This window comes from Anabrus simplex, chromosome 2 (assembly GCF_040414725.1).
Source record: "Anabrus simplex isolate iqAnaSimp1 chromosome 2, ASM4041472v1, whole genome shotgun sequence".
In the NCBI taxonomy this organism is placed as follows: Eukaryota; Metazoa; Arthropoda; class Insecta; order Orthoptera; family Tettigoniidae; genus Anabrus; species Anabrus simplex.
Genome location: NC_090266.1, coordinates 5,441,802 through 5,465,162, shown reverse-complemented (window position 1 = coordinate 5,465,162; position 23,361 = coordinate 5,441,802). Strand labels below are relative to the sequence as shown.

The window sequence follows — 23,361 nt, the reverse complement described above, 5'->3', positions numbered from 1 at the left end:
TCTAAAATGTAATGACTTCCGGCTCGTTGACTTCTACGGTCGCTGGGTCGATGGTGCCATCGTTAGAAAAATCTACAACAATCTACAACTATTTTAAAAAAATATTCATTACCTTTGACACCTGGTAATTTACTAACTATATTTTGGCTTACAGGTTTTCCTTTCTTATTTGTTTGTTTGTGTACGTACAATTTCGTATATTTATCCTTTCCAATGTACTGAAGTCCAGAGGGCTGCGTTATGACTGTAGCGGATGGACGTTTCAAGTTTCTGCGTTGTGGTTCTTTCGGGTGCAAAAATATGTGGAGGATATGGAATGAAGAATGTTGGTATCAATATCACTTTCCGAATCATTGGATTGCTCTGTGATGCGAGGACTGTTCAGTAGGAGCATCACTTAGACAGTCAGAAGCAAAGCCTTGTTCGTCACCATCAGTAAATACGTCGTCCTCTTCTTCAATCCAGCTCAAAATAAGAGATCTAGGCCTATTAGCCATTATAATTTCACTGTGATACTATTCACTAAAACATTACACCAGCACGGAATGCGCAAAAACTGTGACGCCAAAGGTATCGAGGCTAGAATGCGCCTAACACTGCCTGTGACGTGACTGGTATCGTAGCGAGGCGCGGACTAACACTCCTGACAGAACGCACTTCCCCCACTCCTCCACGTGACACGTGTGCGTGAATCATCGCGTAACGAAGGAAAACATGTGAGTCATATACTCATTTGAGAATACCTGGAGTTTGAAAAGTTTGAGTCTTAAACCAAAAAACTTTTCTTAGTAAGGAAAGTTTTTGTTAGGGGCTACCTAACAACGATACCGATTACTGTGTTTGTGGGTAAGAATACCCCTTTCAAATTCTGGATCACGTTATATATATCGTTGTTATTCAAATTGTTTTTAAAAAATCGCGTTCTCTCTTTTATATTATGTCGTGTTGTTGAGATTGTTTCATCCTGATTGTGTTCCTCGTATTTGGTACTCACCATGAAGAGCCTCTAATTTGCCAGCTCCTTCCACAAATCTTATGCTAACTTGACAGATGAAGTGCCTGCAATGATTGCCAACAAGCCGTCAATTGGCCATTTACTACATCTGTTTATAGCCTTCAACATATTTATTATTATTATTATTTTTATTATTATTATTATTATTACTACTATTATTATTATTATCATTATTATTATTATTATTATTATTATTATTATTATTATTATTATTATTATTATTATTGCTGATGAAGCTGGTGCCATTACATACCTTGTTGAGAGTATTGAGCGCGTCCTGTGCAGCATTCAGAGCAGGAAGCGCCTTTCTTAGGTCTGCAGAGCAATCGATTTGCTTCTTGGTCACTTCTTCAGCAATGATGCTCACGTTGCCCTCCTCCTCATCCGCTGAAAAAATATTTAGAGAAGGAAGTATGAGTGTCAAGCCTAAAATTTAACTGAAGAAGTAAAATTATTAATTCTAGAAGTATACAAAACCCCATATTGCGTAAGATGTGCAGAAGGAAGATCAGCTGTGAGAGAACTTCACAGAGTCTTATTTATAGACGTGCTTCAGTGTTATATCACAGATAGCGTTCATTCAAATAACTTTCATATTTTTATTTTACAGTTGTTCTAACAGGAATGTATAGAGCTAGTAATTCTTGTTTTTGAATGCTGTAGTCTATGCTAATCATATCCCTTTTCTTTTCCATACCTATCGCCTGTACCTAGAAAAAGCACAGGCGACTTCTGCGTGCAACTAACTCATCTTTTATTCGTAACACTTTCCACCTTTTCCGACTTATTTGGTCACAATTCTATAGTTTTCCTTTCTTCTCTCCTACCGCTCCGGTATACTTTGTTTCATATCTCTCATAGCTGACTAGTTTCATTTTCTTTTCCACAAGAGGACTCGTTAGCCACGGAGCTCATTGCTGTTAACTGGTCATTATTTTCCTTACTCAAGGTACGGCTCTGACGCGCATTAGTAACGTACAGAACCTGGCAAAGATGCCGAATGGACTGTCACTTCCCACCTGCTGGTGAAATATACTCTCACCCACTTATGGTATATCGATAAGAAAGCTACATGAGCCTGTTGAGCTTTAAGTGTTCTGGTCCCACGATGGTATCGCGTTTTGAACCACTCATACCTCCTCATCAACAACCACCCGCTAACACTAGACTTGTTTTTACATCCTGCATGTTTTTCGTCCAGTGCTCTGCCAATGACGAAGTCTCCAATGAATGTACTTTCCCTGATAATAATCCTCTCTCTTAACTCATTGCGGACCGTGGACGGCGTAAGACGTTTAATGTTCCGCACGAAGCTATGCTGTTTATATTCGTCATCTATGCAGTCTTACACCTTAGTCAGCGTTACTGGTTGTAGCAGGAAGTTGGTTAACGTTTTTGAGATAAACCTCGCGTTGAGTGGGCTCATGTTTATCTTAGCTGTTTTAGCGGGAATATCTCAACACTTCTGCGCGCGTCAAGTCAGTACTTGAAATTCCAATGCAGTGCGTGTCGTTCTTACTGAGTGTAGTATAATGGCTTATAAAACAAAGTTTCTTACGGAAGATTAATTATTAGATATTGTTCACAATGATTATTCTAGTGATGAACTTATTCCTGAAACAGACTCAGATAGTGAAAGTGAGAGTGACGAGGAAATGCCGATTCCCGAATCCGATAGGCCTATAGAGGAAAGTGAAGTGCCTGCTACATATCATCCTAGTTATTGTCCACCATTTACAGAGAATTCAGCTATAAACGTTCAAATAGAAAATATGCAGGATATTTTGAGTTACGTGAGTATTTTCACGAGTGACGAATTTTATCAGTATGAGTGTGAGCAGACAAATCTATACACGAGTCAAGTGATAAGTGCGGCGCCCCGACCTTTCACAAAGAATTCGATCATGCAATCGTGGAAACCGATTAGTTCAAAATCCTGATATAAAAATGTACTGGACCGAATACCTGTTTTTCAAACTCCGATATTTTCTAAAACGATGTTCCGAATACGCTTCCTTCATATGCTTTCATTTCTTCGCTTCAGTGACAGTAATCATTATGCCGAAAATATAGATAGGCTGTATAAAATTAGACGTATTTTGAAACCTGTCACACCAGATATCACACCCTAAATATTTGCTAGATGTAAGCACAAAGCATCATTTTTCTAACATATAAGTGATGCACGTCAAGAGGACCGGGCATGAAAATGGCTCGTCCAGGCATTCAAGTGTCCCGCTCAGAAGCAGGTACTGAACGTGTTAAGACAATCTCCTCGTTTTCTACGGCCTTCTGTGAACCATATTGTACACACCCGTTGCACTGCCGACACAATTCGTCCCACACGAGCAGGAATTTCCCGGATGGATGCATCACGTTCTCTCATACCAATAATGCGCCCTTTCTCAAAGTCATTCACATGGCAGTACGGTTCTCACATACGACTTCGAGGCATCCTGCAACTTACACTGGTCCATTGCTGTCGGTTTAAAGAGACAGCGGGAGCCGCAGACACGTTTTGGCAGTCGACGGTGGTGCGCAGAGATATCAATGTGGACCTGGAATCTGAGGGCCAATGTGTTTCAAATATTAATCATTTCTTTAGAACATACTAACGCACATGTCCTGTAAGTATGAACTTCCTACCTCTAGTCTTTCAAGGTGTTCCTTTTAAGAATATGAGTGCATTTCTGCCTTTTAATATGAGTTCAAATGCTTACTTTAGAAATAGCATGAATCTAGATATTTGCCTATTAAATGAATAGTGGAAATTGAAAAGACTACAGCTCCAATAGTTAATACCTGACTGCAAAATCCAGAGTTATCCTTAAACACACGAATCTGCAAAATTATGGGTCAAAAATTAAAAACGTGCCCCATGGACCATCTCATGTGCCAACATGTGAATATAAAATTAATTGTTAATAACTTTGCTAACAATTAACTAATAAGCTCAAAATTTTATATGAGGGTACTTTTTAGTATTATATGCTTGAGTTTCGAATTTGGTTTTGATAAGTGGTACATTGGTGAAGATAAAAATTTCAGTCGTGGCCCTCCTAAGCCTTTTGAGGCGAATCGTCAAACAAGTGTAAACTTCTTCACACATCATTAACAACTTCACAGATATTTACTATGATATCGACTTTGCCATCTTCTTCCTTGAAAACTCCATCATTAGTGTCAAGGAGTAAAGTGAAAAATATTTCAGCCTTCAAATCGCTTTGGAGTTGGACCCTCATTCTGACCCTCAAGGACATTTCTTGGCTTTAGGTAACAAGCAGGATGACTTCAGGCATCAGTAAGTGTGCCTGCTGGAAGTCATCCCACCAATCACATATTTACTACTCCGAATATCCTGCAGAATTCCTCCCTTGTGAGCGATGATACACACCTTAAGTACCTGAGCAGTATCACTGTGCTTAAAATATTTCGCTGTGGACACACATAATTCTTCACGACAGACCGTTGTGCCTTTCAACGTCCAGCCTGCAAGTATCTGTGAATTTGCTAATCGCCCCACTCAGTCCTCTATTTCTAACTGGGCCGATGACCTTCGATGTTAGGCCCCTTTAAACAACAAGCATCATCATCTATTTCTAACTAGATGTGTGGCTTGGCTTCCCTCAGTACTAGATCTGTTATCTTCAAATCGTCAAAAACTGAAGTACAATAAGTGGATGGCTCGGCCGCCTCCTCCCCCTCAGGCTATCCCCAGAGGCCCCCTTCGCCCGCGGGAAATTTGAATTTTGGAGGGAGATTTAAATTTTGGCGCGATATTTGAATTGGTAAACAAAGCCATGTGCTTTTGACAGCTGCCATCCGACAACAACGCATCGCTAACCTCAGTGCTGCCATCTTGACGGGCCCAAACCTCAGTGCTGCCAACTAAACCTCATTAGGTCGAGATTTCTATTGGTAAACAAATCCACGTGCTTTTTGACAGCTGTCATCCACCATATTGCATCGCGAACAACAGTGCTGCTATCTTGACAGCCGAAACCTCAGTGCTGCCAACTAAACCTCACTAGCGCGAGATTTGAATTTGTAAACAAAGCCACGTGCTTTTTCGACAGCTGTCATCCGCCATCTTGCATCGCTAACCTCAGTGCTGTCATCTTAACGTTACAAAACCTCAACAACAACACATCGCTAACCTCAGTGCTGCCATCTTAACGGCACAAAACGTTATAGGCACGTGGTGGCGGGCAATTTCCACGTGCTTTTTTGACAGCTGTCATCCGCCATCTTGCATCGCTAACCTTAGAGCTGCCCTCTCTACGGCACTACCTTTGAAATGTGGTGGTGTCAATTTGGAAACTTCTACGTGCTTAACAGACCCACGTGCTATTTTGACAGCTGTCATCCGCCATCTTTAATCAAGAGAGCACCGTGCTGTCATCTATAGGTGCTACCTTTGAAATGTGGTGGAGGCAATTTCCATGTGCTCTTGTCTGGAAAGAAACCTACGTGCCTTTGGCAGCTGATATCCGCCATCTTTTTTTTGCTATTTGCTTTAAGTCGCACCGACACAGATAGGTCTTATGGCGACGATGGGATAGGAAAGGCTTAGGAATTGGAAGGAAGCGGCCGTGGCCTTAATTAAGGTACAGCCCCGGCATTTGCCTGGTGTGAAAATGGGAAACCACGGAAAACCATCTTCAGGGCTGCCGACAGTGGGGCTCGAACCCACTATCTCCCGATTACTGGATACTGGCCGCACTTAAGCGACTGCAGGTATCGAGCTCGGTCCCACCATCTTTAATCAACAGTGTACCTTGCTGCTATCTTTATCGTATCTCCGGGCAATTTAAAAAATTCCGTCAGCTCTCATCCGCCTTTAATCAACAGAGTACCGTGCTGCTATCTTTATCGTATAAGCGGGCAATTTAAAAATTCCGTCAGCTCCCATCCACCATCTTTAATCAACAGAGCACCGTGCTGCTATCTTTATCGTAGTGGCAGACAATTTAAAAAATTCCGTGAGCTGACATCCGCCAGCTTTAATCAACAGAACACCGTGGTGCCCTCTTTAGCTACTCACCTTTGAAATGTAGTGGCGGAAATTTCAAAAATTCCACGTGCTTTTTTGACAGCAGCCATGCTTAATCAACAGAGCACTGTGCTGCTTTTTTTGTCGTAGTAGCGGGTAATTTAAAAAATCCGTCAGGTGTCATCCGCCATCTTAAGTGACTTAGCAAAAATTCCAGTCCCCTTTCGTCAGGAAAGGCAACCGGCCGAATCCCGGGCCTTCGACGTCAGGAAGGGCAACGGCTGTAAAACAATGGTCCATGATGAAAGACACTATATACTGCGATTTAAAATCCCAGTTCTCGCATCATGAAGGGCATCCGGCAGTAAAACAGATTATTTCGGCTTAAAATCTTGCGTCAAGAAGGGCATCCGGCTGTAAAACAGATTCTTGCTCTTTAAAATCTTAGTTTTTGCGTCAAGGAGGGCATCCGGCTGTACAACAGTATCTTGCGAATTAAAATCCTAGTCCCTGAGTCAGGAAGGGCATCCGGTCGTAAAACAGTACTAGGAGAGGGGAAGCAGATAGCCGCTACCTACTGTAGTTCGGGCGTTATGCTATGCGAGTAGATAGGTGCAAGCACCGGGTTTCGAAAGAGGACTTGTGCAGACTTGTATTCTAGCACCGATGTGTAAGTCCCTCTCGAGCAAGAAAAAGTATCAGGATGTGTTTTACTAAAACGTTGTATTATAGTGAGCTTGAAAGCAAACCCACACACAAGCTACATCAAGTCGGCCAGCGCACGGGCACTGCTGGAATGTAGTGCTTCAGCGAGTTTCGCCCAGTACAAAGTTCACTGCTCTCTGTTGCCGGGCTCAGTAGCTTAGAAGCACTTGCTTTATAACATAACAGGTTCGATTCTGGCTTAGTCCGGTCGTGCACGGTAGAACTCTGAAGGGACAAAGTCTTACACTTTGGTGTTTTTAGGTTCGATCCTGGCTTAGTCTGAAAGTGCTCGGAATATCTTCTAAGGAACTAAATTTCTGGCACTGTGCCGTCTCCGGGATCAATCCTACCTCAGCCTGAATGTTCTTGAAAGAAATTTTGAAGGACAAAATTCCGGCACTTTGACGTCTACAGGCTCGATCTTGGCTTAGTTTGAAGGTGCTTAGTAGAAATTCTGAGAGACTAAATTCCAGCACTTCGGCGCCTCCGGGTTCGAACCAGGTTCAGTCTGAAGGTGCTCGAAGAAATTTTGAAGGACAAAATCTCGGCACCTCGGCGTCTCCAGGTTCGATCCTGGCTTAGATTGAAGTTGCTCCGTGGAACCTTTGAGGATCAAAATTCTAGAATTTCGGCGTCTCCGGGTTCGAACCTGGTTCAGTCTGCTCGTGCACGGCAGAACTTCTGAGTGAAAAAATTCTACCACTTCGGCGTCTCCGGGTTCGAACCTGGTTCAGTCTGAAGGTGCTCGGAAGAACCATTGAAGGACAAAATTCGGTCACCTCGGGATCACCGGTTCGATCTTGGCTTAGTTTGAAGTTGCTCGGTAGAACTTTTTAGGTACTAAATTCTGGCACCTCGGCGCCTCGTGTTGTTAACGTATCAGAGTCGATCCTGTAGCTCAGTCTAAAGGTGCTTGGTAGAACTCTTGAGGGACTAAATTCTGGCACCTTGGCTTTTCCATGTTCGATCCTGTAGCTTAGTCTGAAGGTGCTTGGTAGAATTGTTGAGGGACTAAATTCCGGTACCTCGGCGGCTCTAGCAGGTTCGATCCGGTAGGGGATACCGTAGACGGTACTCCCTCTCTTTACGGTGCGTTGTTGTTAACTTAGAGTCGCTTCTTGCTAACAACAATTTTTTGAGATACCAACAAGGGAAGAAAGAAGGGCTTTAGTCTACTGCTTACTTTAAAGGCCTGTGTGTTTTCCTCCGACCGCTTAGAAAGTCAGTGCATAAATGTATGTTACAGATGTTACAACTGTAGTGCGGACGCCTGCAGATTGCATAGCCGCCTAGTAACAAGTCGCAATTTACTGGGTGCAGTCTGTGCGCAGTTCTCCGTGTGTGTGCATATACAATTCCTCTACTTTGATTCAAGCTTATTATCGTCTACCATCTAGTAGTAAAACAAAAGGTAAGATTAATTCTTCGATTATTATTATTGTGATTATTATTATTGTGATTATTATTAGTATTGTTAACGTGTTTTGGTGGACCAACAGAGGTGAAAGAAGGTGTCGGGGTGAATGGGTCTAACTACCAAATGAAAGTTAATTTAAAACTTTAACAACATTATATTTTCTTTTTTAGAATTTCAAAATCAACAAATAACAATGTAGCAGGTACAAGTAGCGATAAACAAGTCTAGAAAAGACAAGATTGGTGGTATAACCAGACCTTGGGCTTCACGCCCTCACTTTGCAATTCCCGAGCTATACGCTCAAAATTAGAAGGATCACCATTTTATGCAAGGGCAGAACACCCCTCAATACATGGAGCACTTGCTCCCAATTGTTTACATCAAGCCACCCGGAGGCACTTTTACAACACTTGAAAAGAACTGACATGCTCTCAGTGTTTCGAGCCTATTCAAGGCAATATCAGAAGCTTACAATTACTTGCCATCAAGGCATAACTTTCAAAAATGAAACAGGGCTACCTTGTACCCAACCTACTGGGCCTTCGTATAAAAGAAATAACAGTTAAATAACTGGCCCGAACACAAACTGAAAGGAGGCGAATATAAGCACTCCTCGAAGTGAGTTCTTAAAACCTAAAAGGCACTAGGCCGATGAAACAAGGGCTATTCCCAAACTACTGGGGTGACTCGAATAAGAATTAATTAAGACATGACGGAAAGGAAGAAAACCAGTTACAAAACGCAGTCACCTCAAACCAAAGTGAAGGGGATCTCGAGAGGGTAGTTCACTCTCTATACCCGATATACAGTTAGAGATTTTAGGAATTTTTTGCATAAGCCGGCAGAAAATTACATTTTAGAGAAGTAGGTTACATATTAAAGTTTCGGACCGATCCCTCGGGTTAAACTGCGGAGCTAGAAAGAAATAAAGATGTTAAACCGCCATTACCTTGCTGAAAAACTGCTGCCTGATGAAAGAGGCACCTCCCGCCTCCTGCTTCACATACACACACTTAGTTAAATGTTGATCAAATGGCCAAGAGGCGCAAAAATCGGCATTTTATAAAGCCTCGGGGAAGGTTCGAGACCTTTCATTAACAATCAAGCCACACCGTCTCAACTTTATTGGACCATACAAAATTTGCACTCAAAGTCGAAGAAGTAATCCAGGATTGGTCGGAAATTAAATACAAAAATTAGCGATTGGCTGGATTCAAAACTGGCGAAGGAAAAGATAAATATTGCCAAACCAGAAATGAACGAAATTTAGTAAAGAAAAACGTATGAATACAAAATTTCTTCAAAAAATTTCTTAACTTCGCACCAGGGTGCATGATAATAGTTTTTTAGCAGTGACATCCATGAGAGAATGTCCACACTTCTTGATCAATGGAAAACAAAACAAGTTGAAATTCACACAGTCCTGCACACTTCACAATCACAAAATTAAGGTAGTGACATCTTCTGAGTAAAAGTTTAAGGAGGTCTAATTTCAAGTTCAGGATTTCACCTGTAGAGGAGTTCTAATTGGCGCAAGGTTAAAATGTGCGGCGTAGAGTTGTACCTCACGGTACAATTATGACTATGAGTATTATGATTATTATTACTATTATTATTATTCTTATTATTATTATTATTATTATTATTATTATTATTACGATTTATTTTTTTGTTTTTAGAAAATTATCGTCAGCTGTGAACATTATTCCAGTAACCATACTTCAGTTTGCAGCCTTTAACCAGTAAGCCTAAACTGTTGGTTAGTGTTTGTATTTTTTCGAAAGCAACTTCTACGCTATCTAATAAAGATCTGGAAGCTGCATGTATTTTAGCATAGTAAAAAGGCTAGGCTTCCTGTTAACGAACCGACTTACCCTTTCATATCCTATCATCACTATGTGTGGTGCAAAGTGCTTTGTATTTAAATATGAGAATGTGCTAACGCTACTTTCAGACAGTTGAACGATATTTATAACAAGTTAGCTGTTAAGAAACCAAGTAATCTTTGTTGCCCTTTCCCATCCCATCATCACAATGTGCGACGCAAGTGCTTCTACACTAGGCAAAAAAGATATTCGAGTTGCATGTATTTTTAACTTTGTAAAGATAGCCAGGCTAGCTGTTAACAAACCAACTTTCCTTTAAATATCCCATCATCACAATATGTGACGCAAGTGCTTCTACACTAGGCAATAAAAATTTTCGAGTTGCATGTTTGTAACTCAGTAAGGATAGCTAGGCTAGCGGTTGACGATCTAACTTTCGTAACCCTTTCCTAAAGTATCATCACTATGTGCGATGCAAGTGCTGTGTGTGCAAACATAAGTATGTGCTAACGCTACTTTCAGGCAGTTAGACGATATTCATAACAGACTAGCTGTTGACGAACCGATTTCCCCTTTCCTATCCAATCATCACTATATGCGATGCAAGCGCTAACGCTACAGACATATTTTTCTATATATATTCTAAGTACATCAATAATTATCGTCGACATTTATTCGAGTCTCAGTTTGGAAGGCTTGAACGTGCGCATTTCAAGAATTATCGTCATTCATCCGAGTAACAGTTTGCAGTCTGCAACGTGTACATTTTTAAGGTATGTTACGTTGATTTTTAATTGATCTCATGTTCACATTGTTTTTAAAAATCTTAAAATAGTATTCTAGGATGGGATGATTAGAGGGCATTGACAAGGAAGAGGTTAATCTTATAACTTCAAACTCGCGAAAATGTCTGACCCCAATAGGTTGAAACTTGGTTTCTTCCGAACGGTGCATCTTTTGTCTAATATCTAAATGTTGGTCACTTTATATGACAGTTATTAATTGAATTTTCGTTTTTTTCAGTTTTTAACCTTGCGACTCGAGAAAAGGATATTGAGTTACCGTATGTTTAGCAACAGCAGCAACACCCTCATCTAACGTTATCTACAAGAGTGCTTCTACTTTGTTAGGTATGGAACATTCATCTCTCTGTTTGCTTTTTCTAACTTTAACTTTACGATAACATCTAACCTCTAAAGGTAAAAACTTGGTTTCTTCCGAACATCGAAACTTTTGTCCAATCTCTATTGATAAATGGTTGTTCTCTTTTTAGAACTTGTTGCATACGCTGTTTACCTAAACACATTATTTTAAGAAAGAGAAGACACTATGTACCCCTGCGAGCAGTGTAAGGCAACGTTCGCTAGACAGGTTAACCTCACACGATATATAAAAACAACACACCGTAGCATAACATCCGCTTTATATGAAGTTTGTGAGGGTATTTCGCAAATGTGGAGCAATACCAGGCTCACTTAGCAGAAGTGCATCAGGTATTTACATGCGACAATAACCTCAGGTAGCGCGAAAAAAACGTGTAAATACTGATGTGTGTTGTAGAAAGCTGCAGTAACAAAATACCAAGGAAAAATTAAGAACTTCAAACTATACACTGCGAACACTGTAACACTAATGTACCATCTTCACATTTTCAGGATCACTTACGTAGTAATGCGCATAAAAACAATGCCTGTAGAAGTGCTAGTAATGCAAACATCGAAGAAATTAATACTGCAATTAAAAGTAGGATTTTTAATTGCAGAATTCGTACTAGTCAGAAGTTTCAAAGCACCGAAAACTTTTTAAATTGCGTTCAATCGGATGTACAACAGCTTCTTGACAAAACATTGACTGATCATAATTTATTTAAAGTTAATTTCGAATATTTTGCGTTGTATATTAAGAGCACAGATGAATGTGAAATAACTGAAATTAAATAATTTAATACGAAGAATTTTGTAGTAAGTGAGTCAACTAATTTAGGGATATCTCAAACATTATTTCAACTAAGAGCGAGGAATTTCGGGAAAAGGAATCATGGTGGGCTTTAGTTGAAATTTTGTATCTAGAAGTTAACATCAAGAAGTAAAACCCCTTGCGAGGAACTTCGTACATCGAGCTGCCGACATGGATTCAGCGAAAAGAAGCTGTTGTATACATCCAAAACAATGATGAGGCGTATTTTGCGTGGGCTTTTTTGTCGGCTTTAAATCATGCGAAATCGATTATAATGAATAGAACATCATCGTATCTTCAATATTCAACACAACTAAATTTAGATGTTATAGAATTTCCTATGCAGTTAAAAGACATTAAGCGGTTTGAACAACTAAATAATATTAGCATTAATGTGTATGCTGTAGACCAAAAGTCTCTACTAGGTCCTCTGTATTATACATGTAATAAGAAGGGTCCTCATATTATCTTACTCTATATCATAAACAGTGAGAATAGTCACTTTTTGGATTAAACATTTGAGTAGACTTGTTGGTAGTCAGTTGTCAAACAGGTGTAACAAAAAGTGGCTATGCGTCGGATGCTTGCAGTATTTTAGACCTGAAGATCAGTTAACAAACCATTCCAAGAATGACTGCAATCATGTATGAGCAGAGATACCTACTACAAGCAATAATGTTTTAAAATTTACGAATTATGTCAAGCAGATATGGGTGCCTTTCGTCATTTACGCAGACTTTGAAGCCATCCTCAAACCATACAGCACATACGAGCCTAATCCAGACAACACATTCACTAATACTACACACATGCATGTCCCGTATAGCTTCGCGTATTACATCAAGTGTAGTTATGATAGTACGCTTAACAAGTTAGAGCTGTATCGAGGACGTGATGCTGCTAAATTATTTTTAGAAAGATTTGAAAGTGATGCAGTACGTCTTAGTAGTATTCTAAATACTAACATTCCTATGAAACCACTCACCGAAATTCAGTTACAAGAACATGAACGTGCTACAATACAAAATGTAGTATTTATGATGGCGAATTTTCTGAAAATGACCCTAAACTTTTCGATCATGATCATTTAACTGGCTTGTACAGATGTCCTGCTCATAATAGCTGTAATCTTAAGTACAGAGTTCCAAAATTTATTCCTGTAATTTGCCATAACTTATCTGGTTACGACTCACATTTTATTGTTTCACAATTTGGAGCTTCAGATGAAACAATACATATAATTCCTCAGATCAAAGAGCGGTAATTGCATATACAAAGTGCGTAAAAGTAGATTAGGAGCATGCAATACAATTGAGATTTCTTGACCCGTTTCGCTTTATGGCGAGTATCCTTGGTAAACTTTCCAGTAATTTGCAGCCAGAACAATTTACAGAAATTCGACGTGTTTTTCCTGAGGATGAGCAGTTTAATTTAATTCCGCGTAAGGGTGTCTTCTGTCATGAATACCTTGACTGCTTAGAATGCCTCGAAGTACCCGCCTTACAATAAAAACAATCATTTTACAGCTCGCTGAATTCAGCGGATATTAGAGACGATGAATATTTACATGCTCATCGTATCTGGGAGCAGTTCCACATTCAAACGCTAGGCGAATACTCTGACTTATATTTAAAGACGGATGTACTTTTCTTACCTGATGTTCTCGAAAATTTTCGATGTGTTTGCAAGAAAACCTACAGCCTTGATCCATGTCAGTATTTTATAGCACCTGTGTTAAGTTAGGATGCCATGTTAAAATACACGCAAGTGAATTTGGAACTGCTAACAGATATTGATATGGTGCACTTTATAAAATCGTCTATTCGAGGTGGTCTATGTCAGTGTAGTGGGCAGTATTCTAAGGCAAACAATAAGTACGTGCCGAGTTTTGACTCTAGTCAGGAATCTCAGTATATTGTTTATCTCGATGCTAACAATCAGTATGGGTGGGCAATGAGTCAGCATCTACCATTAAGTGGTTTCCGCTGGCTACCGCAGTGCAAAATTGATGATTTACAGCTGCACACCTTAGACGATGAAGCTAAGAAAGGCTATATCCTCGAAGTTGACTTACAGTATCCTAAAGAGTTACACTCTTCTCATAATGACTTACCGTTCTGCCCTGAAAATATGAATTCCCCGTACATCACACCAACAACAAAGATGCTAATTGCTAACTTGTGTGACAAATCTAAGTATGTCATTCATTATCGGAATTTAAAACAGTGTTTGCAACATGGTTTGAAGTTATCCACAATTCATCGCGTGCTAGAATTTAATCAGTCACCTTGGCCAAAGCCATATATCGACCTGAACAATAATTTAAGAACAAATGCAGTTAACGTGTTTGAGAAATATTTTTACAAGCTCATGAATAACAGTGTGTTTGGTAAGACTATGGGAAATGTTGACAGACGATTTAATGTAAAATTGATTACAAACTGGGAAAATAATAAGCAAAGGTAACTAACCATTTAATAAGTAAACCGAATTTCCATAGCTGTACTATCATACATGAAAATTTAGTTATTATACAGATGAATCGTGTTAAGGTTAAGTACGACAAACCTACCTACGTCGGGTTTGCAGTACTTGAATTAGCTAAAACACTAATGAATGAATTCCATTACGATTATATGATGAAGTACGCTCATAATGCACAATTGCTGTACATGGATACCGATTCGTTTATCTACCAAATCAAAACTGATGATTATTACAATGATATTAAGCCAGATTTAGGTAGGTTTGATACTAGTAACTATCCTGAAAATAATCAATATAATCTACCGCTAGTAAACAAAAAGTTTCTAGGTTAAATTGAAAGACGAATGTGCTGGAAATATTATCGATTCATTTGTAGGTACTAAATCCAAATCATATTGCATAATGCTCTTAAATCAACTACAAATAAAGAGATTGAAAGGAATTTAAAAAATGTAGTTCAGAATCAGCTAAGTTTAGAAAATTATAAAACTTCTATTAATAGTTATCCACCTATTTTACATAAGAAAATAGCTGGTATTGGAAGCAAGAAGCATCAGTTGTACACTCATTTAATTAGTAAGATAGCCCTTAATAACGATGATTACAAACGGTTTGTCATTCCAAATTCTACCAACACTCTAGCCTGGGGGTATAGTAGTATTGATAGGTACTACTTCATATAAAGCAGATGTGTGTGTGTGCGTGAATATTATGCTAGAGATATGTACTTTTGTAATACACTGACTGACAGAGCAAATGCAACACCAACAAAGAGTGGTCAGAACTTTATGCCAATTGCAGGGTAGACTGACGTCACTGAGGTATGCTCATGATGTGAAATGCGCCGCTGTGCTGCGCACGTAGCGAACGATAAATGGGACACGGCGTTGGCGAATGGCCCACTTCGTACCGTGATTTCTCAGCCGACAGTCATTGTAGAACGTGTTGTCGTGTGCCACAGGACACGTGTATAGCTAAGAATGCCAGGCCGCCGTCAACGGAGGCATTTCCAGCAGACAGACGACTTTACGAGGGGTATGGTGATCGGGCTGAGATGGGCAGGTTGGTCGCTTCGTCAAATCGCAGCCGATACCCATAGGGATGTGTCCACGGTGCAGCGCCTGTGGCGAGGATGGTTGGCGCAGGGACATGTGGCACGTGCGAGGGGTCCAGGCGCAGCCCGAGTGACGTCAGCATGCGAGGATCGGCGCATCCGCCGCCAAGCGGTGGCAGCCCCGCACGCCACGTCAACCGCAATTCTTCAGCATGTGCAAGACACCCTGGCCGTTCCAATATCGACCAGAACAATTTCCCGTCGATTGGTTGAAGGAGGCCTGCACTCCCGGCGTCCGCTCAGAAGACTACCATTGACTCCACAGCATAGACGTGCACGCCTGGCATGGTGCCGGGCTAGACCGACTTGGATGAGGGAATAGCGGAACGTCGTGTTCTCCGATGAGTCACGCTTCTGTTCTGTCAGTGATAGTCACCGCAGACGAGTGTGGCGTCGGCGTGGAGAAAGGTCAAATCCGGCAGTAACTGTGGAGCGCCCTACCGCTAGGCAACGCGGCATCATGGTTTGGGGCGCTATTGCGTATGATTCCACGTCCCCTCTAGTGCGTATTCAAGGCACGTTAAATGCCCACCGCTACGTGCAGCATGTGCTGCGGCCGGTGGCACTCCCGTACCTTCAGGGGCTGCCCAATGCTCTGTTTCAGCAGGATAATGCCCGCCCACACACTGCTCGCATCTCCCAACAGGCTCTACGAGGTGTACAGGTGCTTCCGTGGCCAGCGTACTCTCCGGATCTCTCACCAATCGAACACGTGTGGGATCTCATTGGACGCCGTTTGCAAACTCTGCCCCAGACTCGTACGGACGACCAACTGTGGCAAATGGTTGACAGAGAATAGAGAACCATCCCTCAGGACACCATCCGCACTCTTATTGACTCTGTACCTCGACGTGTTTCTGCGTGCATCGCCGCTCGCGGTGGTCCTACATCCTACTTAGTCGATGCCGTGCGCATTGTGTAACCTGCATATCGGTTTGAAATAAACATCAATTATTCGTCCGTGCCGTCTCTGTTTTTTCCCCAACTTTCATCCCTTTCGAACCACTCCTTCTTGGTGTTGCATTTGCTCTGTCAGTCAGTGTAGCTGTCACTATTTTACATTGCCTTCCCAGGCGGATCCGGGGACGCTTGGAAATGTCTGAGGAAATTACACTCCAGGCCTACTGGGTGACGCCGTAGTACGCCTGTGAGATCGATATAAGCAGCAGAAATAAATACGAGTGTTGACCAGATTAGAGAACAACCTTCCCCTTCACCACAGAGTCGCAGATCCTTGCGCACAGGCAACACCAGGGTACGAACAGTACAGGACAGAAATGGACGCAACATAATGTTGCATCGATTTATTTCCTAACGGTGAGATGTCGTGTATACCGACCTCCCCATGGGTCGAACCAGTGGGCTGTCAAATAAACAGCTGCCGGAACTCGACCCCAGGGTGTAAAAAAGGAAGAAGCCAGGATAATAATATTAGTAAAAATGTAATGACATTTTCCTTGTATGCCAATTCTATTATACTTTAATAGTTGGAATGAGGTGAAATGTTTCAGTAAGAGTCTTAATCAGGAAGAGTGCTTGCCTCAATAACGAGAGCGGATAAACCAGGGTCAAAGCAGACAGTACAAGCGCACTCGTTCTCGACCGACAAACGGATCAAAGCTAGCATCCTCAGTGCAGTTATTTTCTGATCTGGATGGAGAAACGAACGTACTGACTAAGAGTATAATAATTGAGAGGGCGCCACTTAGCAGGGCGAATGGCTAAGTGACGTCCACAGTCCAGGGACTGAACTTTGCTTGATTGATGGTAGCTAAAACTCGAAAGCAAGATGGAAGAAGGGTTCTCCCGATCACTCGCTTGAGCTCTCTTGATAGTGAATCGGACGCTGTAGTACGTAAAGTGCCGCAAGGCAGCGTTCGATCTTAGTGCAGAGTAGTGTGCTAGTGAGCAAGCTCCAGACAGACCAACATAGTGACAACTTATATATACCTTATATAAAGTAGTTTTCGTCGTTCTGATTAATAAAGGACAGTAGCTTTTTTATCTCATTTCGGGAGTTCCGGCACCAAGTAAACACGTACAAATTACCTCCCTACAGGACCGCTTGGCAGGAAAGGTAGTACGCCAACTTCAACGGCCGGTGACCAAACACTAGAACGTCTCACAGGACAGGTAGCTCACGACAGGTCACTTTCAATGAAAATGATTAAGAACTTACATTTTCCAGGAAACTGATGGGGACCCGTTAGGACACTTGTATAAAACGCACGCCGTTGTGGTTATCAAATAGATGTCTATTTTTCAAAATTTGAGGACGATTACAGGAATCCTGATGACTGAAGGTGCAAGGGTGAGAACGCACACTTCCTCAATGATCATTTAACCCACACCCATGTTCAACCAAAATGGCCATGGGCTCTGATTGATCGGAGGCGGTTCCTCATAGATAGATGGCCGGATGAAGATAGCAGCACACGGCACGAACAGAGCATGCCGTACGAATAAGAGCTTTGTAGCGAGCTCTAGGTCTGGGGAATATATGAGTTAAATAAGACATTTAGAAAAATGGTTGGGGAAAAAACGAGTTGGGAAAAAATTATAAAGGACACAAACTTCAATGGCAGCTAAGCCACAACCAAACTGTTAGAGGGGAAGGGAAATGAACACGTTACAACTGTGTCAGCCTCTCCCGAAGCACAAGCATACTCACAGTCCAGTGGTCTCGGAACAAACTAACTTTATAATATAGTCCGAGTCAAAGTGACCAATAGTACTAAGTTCAACTTCCGTAGCATCCAGCGCTAGAATTACCACCTTATAATAAGTATTTAAGAACTTAAAAAATTTTTAAATCATGCCATACAATAATTATCTTAGTAAACACAGAGTTCATCAAGTTTCCAACAAGGTTTCACTTTCCACGTCACACAATTTTACAGTTTACACACACCACAACACTTTATAAAATATAACATCACAGAGAACACATGGTCCAAGAATTTTGCAGTTCAAATTGCAATTCAAATTACGTCCTCAAGCTTAGTTGGTTCCAAAAGTTTTTTTCTGCAAACTGTTTACTGTAGCACACATCACAATGATAACTCAATGAAGATTACTTTTGTATGTTATTTTAAAGTTTCTGAAAGATCATAAGCAACGCATCCTAACTTGTGCTTTCCTCAAATCCTTTTCGCCTATTAAATACTCTCGGCAGTACATTCAACATTTAAATATTGAAATTAAAATGTCAATAGAAGCACCTTCTGTCCTTTAGATAATTAAATTAACATCGCCCGAAGATTCAAGAACAAAAAGGCGCATAAAAACAGGGGGACAAAAAGAAGATAAGATTGGTGAATGCATATTGACAAGATAACCCAAACTCCAAACATTAGTCGAAACGAAATTTAGAGATACTCTCAATAGACTCAGGGATGGAGCTTACCACCAACACAAATAACACAAGAAAAATAGGATCAGCAATAGAGCCCAAATCATACACAATACCAGGTTTGGTTGCTTTCCTCCTCTATTTTTCCTACAATACACCTATACACTCGAGTACCATACACAGTAGATAAGCAATTTAATAATAGAATTTACCCTCATTACAATTGAGTGCAATGTACATGATATCAGAGTATATCAAAATCTCAACACTGACCTCGATATAATTAATAATACTAATTTACCAGTCCGTAACTACAGTGATGAACAAGAAGTATGGACAGAATATCCGGCAAGGAGTCTCCACAATACAGAGAAATATAAGGGAAGGGGAAAATTAACATGCTCCTACAGTAAGCTACCAGTACAGCACTACATCATTACAATATAACTTATAATTGAACCAAGAGATCACATCCCAAGGTAAAGCATTTTACACAAACGGGAACAAGATAACGAAAGTTAGGAACAAATAATACAGAACTTAACAGGCGCAGAACTACAAACCAGTGAGCTTATCGGTTTTTAAAACTTTCCAAGTATACTACCAAGAGAGTTCAATAAATATTTAATTTAGTCTGGTTGACCTTTCCATATGCCTAATTACATGCATAACCTAGTAGAGCAAAATGAAAATAGGAACAGTAACACCAATAGGTCAAATATACCAAGGTGAAAGCTTAACATTGAGAAGATCCGTGGCTTAATTATAGTAGTTATTCCAAGTAATGGTAAAGCTGAGAGATAAAGTTGGAGACCTCTAGTACTATCAGATGTTGGATGCACATTACGTTTGTCATCAACAACAGAACTATCAAAAACACCAAGCCAAGAAAGATAGAGGTTTGGAAAACAATAGCTCATTATAACACCTCCATTAACACCATGGGAATAACAGGACAGAAAATGGTAAAGAGGGAACACAGGAGGGTCAACCAGTCTAAAGTCACGTAATCCACCAAATTCACAGAAATCCTAAAAATACTCATTTCCCACGGCATATCCTATTAAATCTTTTAAAGGCGGCAGAATACACCTCAACCAAATGACCAACAAGAAACTAGGAGCAATGACCCACACAACATAATCCAGCGGTTGTCCAATAGGACCTCGGCGTAATCCGGTCTAGAAATAAGTGGCATCCCAGGTAAACGCTCTTGTTCCACAGCTAAACACGTACCTCTTCCAATCCCACAGGAGACCAGATAAATAAAATTTAAGCGGTAGATACTGAAGCAGAACGATGGGAAACGTTCAATAGAGCAACGAGGAAGGAAGGAACACCACCAAATGGTCCCATAATCAATTAGCAGGGTGATTTCAGTACCGCTTGGGAAATACTAGATAATCCCAAACCACAGACAAAACGAGAATAACAAACAGATAATAAAAGTGGAAAGAAAATCCATAGACTGGCAGGTTGACTGTAATTGAACTTTACAGTACAATAAAATAAATTAATGTTCACACCAAAAAAGAGTGTATGCAGGTAAACAGCAACGTGAGCAAACAAGAGCACATAAGGAACAAGCTGGTTACATAGAGGAGGAAAATATTATTCAAAAAAAGTTGCGTGCACAAGTGAATCTACTGAAGCACCGAGGAAACCACCAAGGCAATATATGCCTTTCCAAAATTGTAATGACCACCCAATTAACACAATACTACAACAACAATAACCATATGACAACCAAGAGATATGTGTCAGCCCACCATCTTCAACAGCATGCCAAGGAACAATTTTGCCACCCCAACACATGGTAAAGTAACAACGTCACCAAACACAGGACCATAACCATAACAAGTAAATAAGGAAGGACACTCTTCTCACCACACGCAACCAACACCTCAAATGGAACACCACAATAAAAGAGTAGGTTATCAAATTTACAAACTAGTAACCTGGCAAGGTAATGCTTATAGCAGAGCCCACTACTAAATACCTCATGAAACCGATGAATACAATACTGGAAAAAACCATTACAACCTTTACCAGGAGTGGATAACAAAATTAAAATTTCGAGAAAATAGGTTAGGTTAATAAATTCCGCAGCAGAAAATCTATGAGGCAGGGAAGACTAGTGATCGGCCACTCCCAATATGGCCATTCCATAACCGCGCGCATGTATAATTAAAAAGAGGGCGCCAGAACTATTAGAAATAGAGAAGCACATGCAACCGATAGCCAGAAACGGAACGCAGTAAAGACGCTAATTCCATGCACGAGGCAAATAGGTTACCATCTCCAGCACCGATCGACAGTGCTCTGCCACAACCAACAACCACCCAATAAAGTTGACATAGAGAATATACCTTCAAATACTGCCTCGCAAGTCACAAACCCACACAATGATGAAAACTATTTTCAAACGCTAAGCTATACATTATCACAATGTAATAATTTCTGTTAGGCACGTAAATGAGCGAATGATGTGGGTAGATTTCCCAGTTGGAGGAATTAGGACAAGAATTGTGTCCGTGTGTTCACCATGTGAGGGTGCAGATGAGGATGAAGTTGACAAGTTTTATGAAGCATTGAGTGACATCGTGGTCAGGGTCAACAACAAGGATAGAATAGTGCTAATGGGAGATTTTAATGCGAGAGTTGGGAACAGAACTGAAGGACACGAAAGGTTATTGATAAATGTGGTGAAAATATGGAAGCTAATGGGAATGGGAAGCGTTTGCTGGACTTTTGTGCTAGTATGGGTTTAGCTGTTACGAATACATTCTTCAAGGATAAGGCTCTTCACCGCTACAGGTGGGAGGCTAGGGGTACCAGATCCATAATAGACTGTATCTTAACCGCCTTCGAATTCAGGAAATCTGTTAAGAATGTACGAGTTTCCCGGGGATGACACAGACCACTATCGGATCTGTAGTGAACTAGGCATCTCTAGGCCTAGGGTATAGAAAGCGAAATCTGTCTGCAAACGAATACGGTTAGAAAATCTCCAGGACGAGGAAATTAGACAGAAGTACATGGATACGATTAGTGAGAAGTTTCGAACAGTAGACAGTAAGTAGGTTCAGGATATAGAAAGAGAATGGGTGGCATACAGGGATGCTGTAGTATAAACAGCAAGGGAATGCCTAGGAACAACTGTGTGTAAAGATGGGAAAAGGCGAATATCTTGGTGGAATGATGAAGTGAGAGCAGCTTGTAAACGTAAAAAGTAGGCTTACCAGAAATTGCTCCAAAAAAGGACCGGGGAAAATAGGGAATTGTACGTTGGTGAAAGAAGCAGAGCGAAGAGAATTGTTCTTGAATACAAAAAGAAGTCATGGGAAGATAACCTGGAAAGCTAGGTCAAGCAGCAGGGAAACCTTTCCGGACAGTAATAAAGAATCTTAGGAAGGGAGCGAAAAAGGAAATGAACAGTATTTTGAGTAATTCAGGTGAACTCGTAATAGATCCCAGTGAATCACTGGAGAGATGTAGGGAATATTTTTAACATCTTCTCAACGCAAAAGGAAATCTTCCTGGTGCTGTTGCGAACAGCTAAGCTCATGGGGAGAAGGAAAATTATGTTGGTGAAATTACGCTCGAGGAAGTGGAGAGGATGGTAAATAAACTCCATTGTTATAAGGCAGCAGGAATAGATGAAATTAGACCTGAAATGGTGAAGTATAGTGGGAAGGCAGGGATGAAATGGCTTCACAGAGTAGTAAAATTAGCGTGGAGTGTTGGTAAGGTACCTTCAGATTGGACAAAAGCAGTAATTGCACCTATCTATTAGCAAGGGAACAGGAAGGATTGCAACAGCTATCGAGGTATCTCATTGATTAGTGTACCAGGCAAAATATTCACTGGCATCTTGGAACGGAGGGTGCGATCAGTCGTTGACAGGAAGTGTGGTGAAAAGCAGTGTGGTTTCAGACCACAGAGAGGCTGTCAGGATCAGATTTTCAGTATGCGCCAGGTAATTGAGAAATCCTACAAGAGGAATAGGCAGTTGTGTTTATGTTTCGTAGAAAGCAAATGACGGGGTACCGAGGGAAAATATGTACGCCATACTGGGGGACTATGGAATTAAAGGTAGATTATTAAATTCAATCAAAGGCATTTGTGTTGACAATTGGGCTTCATTGAGAATTGATGGTAGAATGAGTTCTTGGTTCAGGGTACTTACAGGAGTTAGACAAGGCTGTTATCTTTCACTTTTGCTGTTAGTAGTTTACATGGATCATCTGCTGAAAGGTATAAAATGGCAGGGAGGGATTCAGTTAGGTGGGAATGTATTAAGCAGTCTGGCCTGTGCTGTCGGCTTGGTCTTAATGGCAGATTGTGCCGAAAGCCTGCAGTCTAATATCTTGGAACTTGAAAATAGGTGCAATGAGTATGGTATGAAAATTAGCCTTTCGAAGACTAAATTGATGTCAGTAGGTAAGGTATTCAACAGAATTGGATGTCAGATTGGTGATACAAAGGTAGAACAG

The 23,361-nt window shown here is 40.9% G+C and overlaps 1 protein-coding gene across 1 annotated transcript in view; it reads right to left on the bottom strand.

The window, feature by feature from the left end:
- LOC136863901 (dynein beta chain, ciliary-like) overlaps positions 1 to 23,361 on the bottom strand; it is a 5,220,903-nt gene that overhangs the window by 2,007,783 nt on the left and 3,189,759 nt on the right. The window contains exon 58 of the mRNA XM_068226514.1: positions 1,269 to 1,402. Coding sequence (XP_068082615.1) covers positions 1,269 to 1,402 — 134 coding nt within the window. The remainder of the gene's footprint in view (positions 1 to 1,268; positions 1,403 to 23,361) is intronic.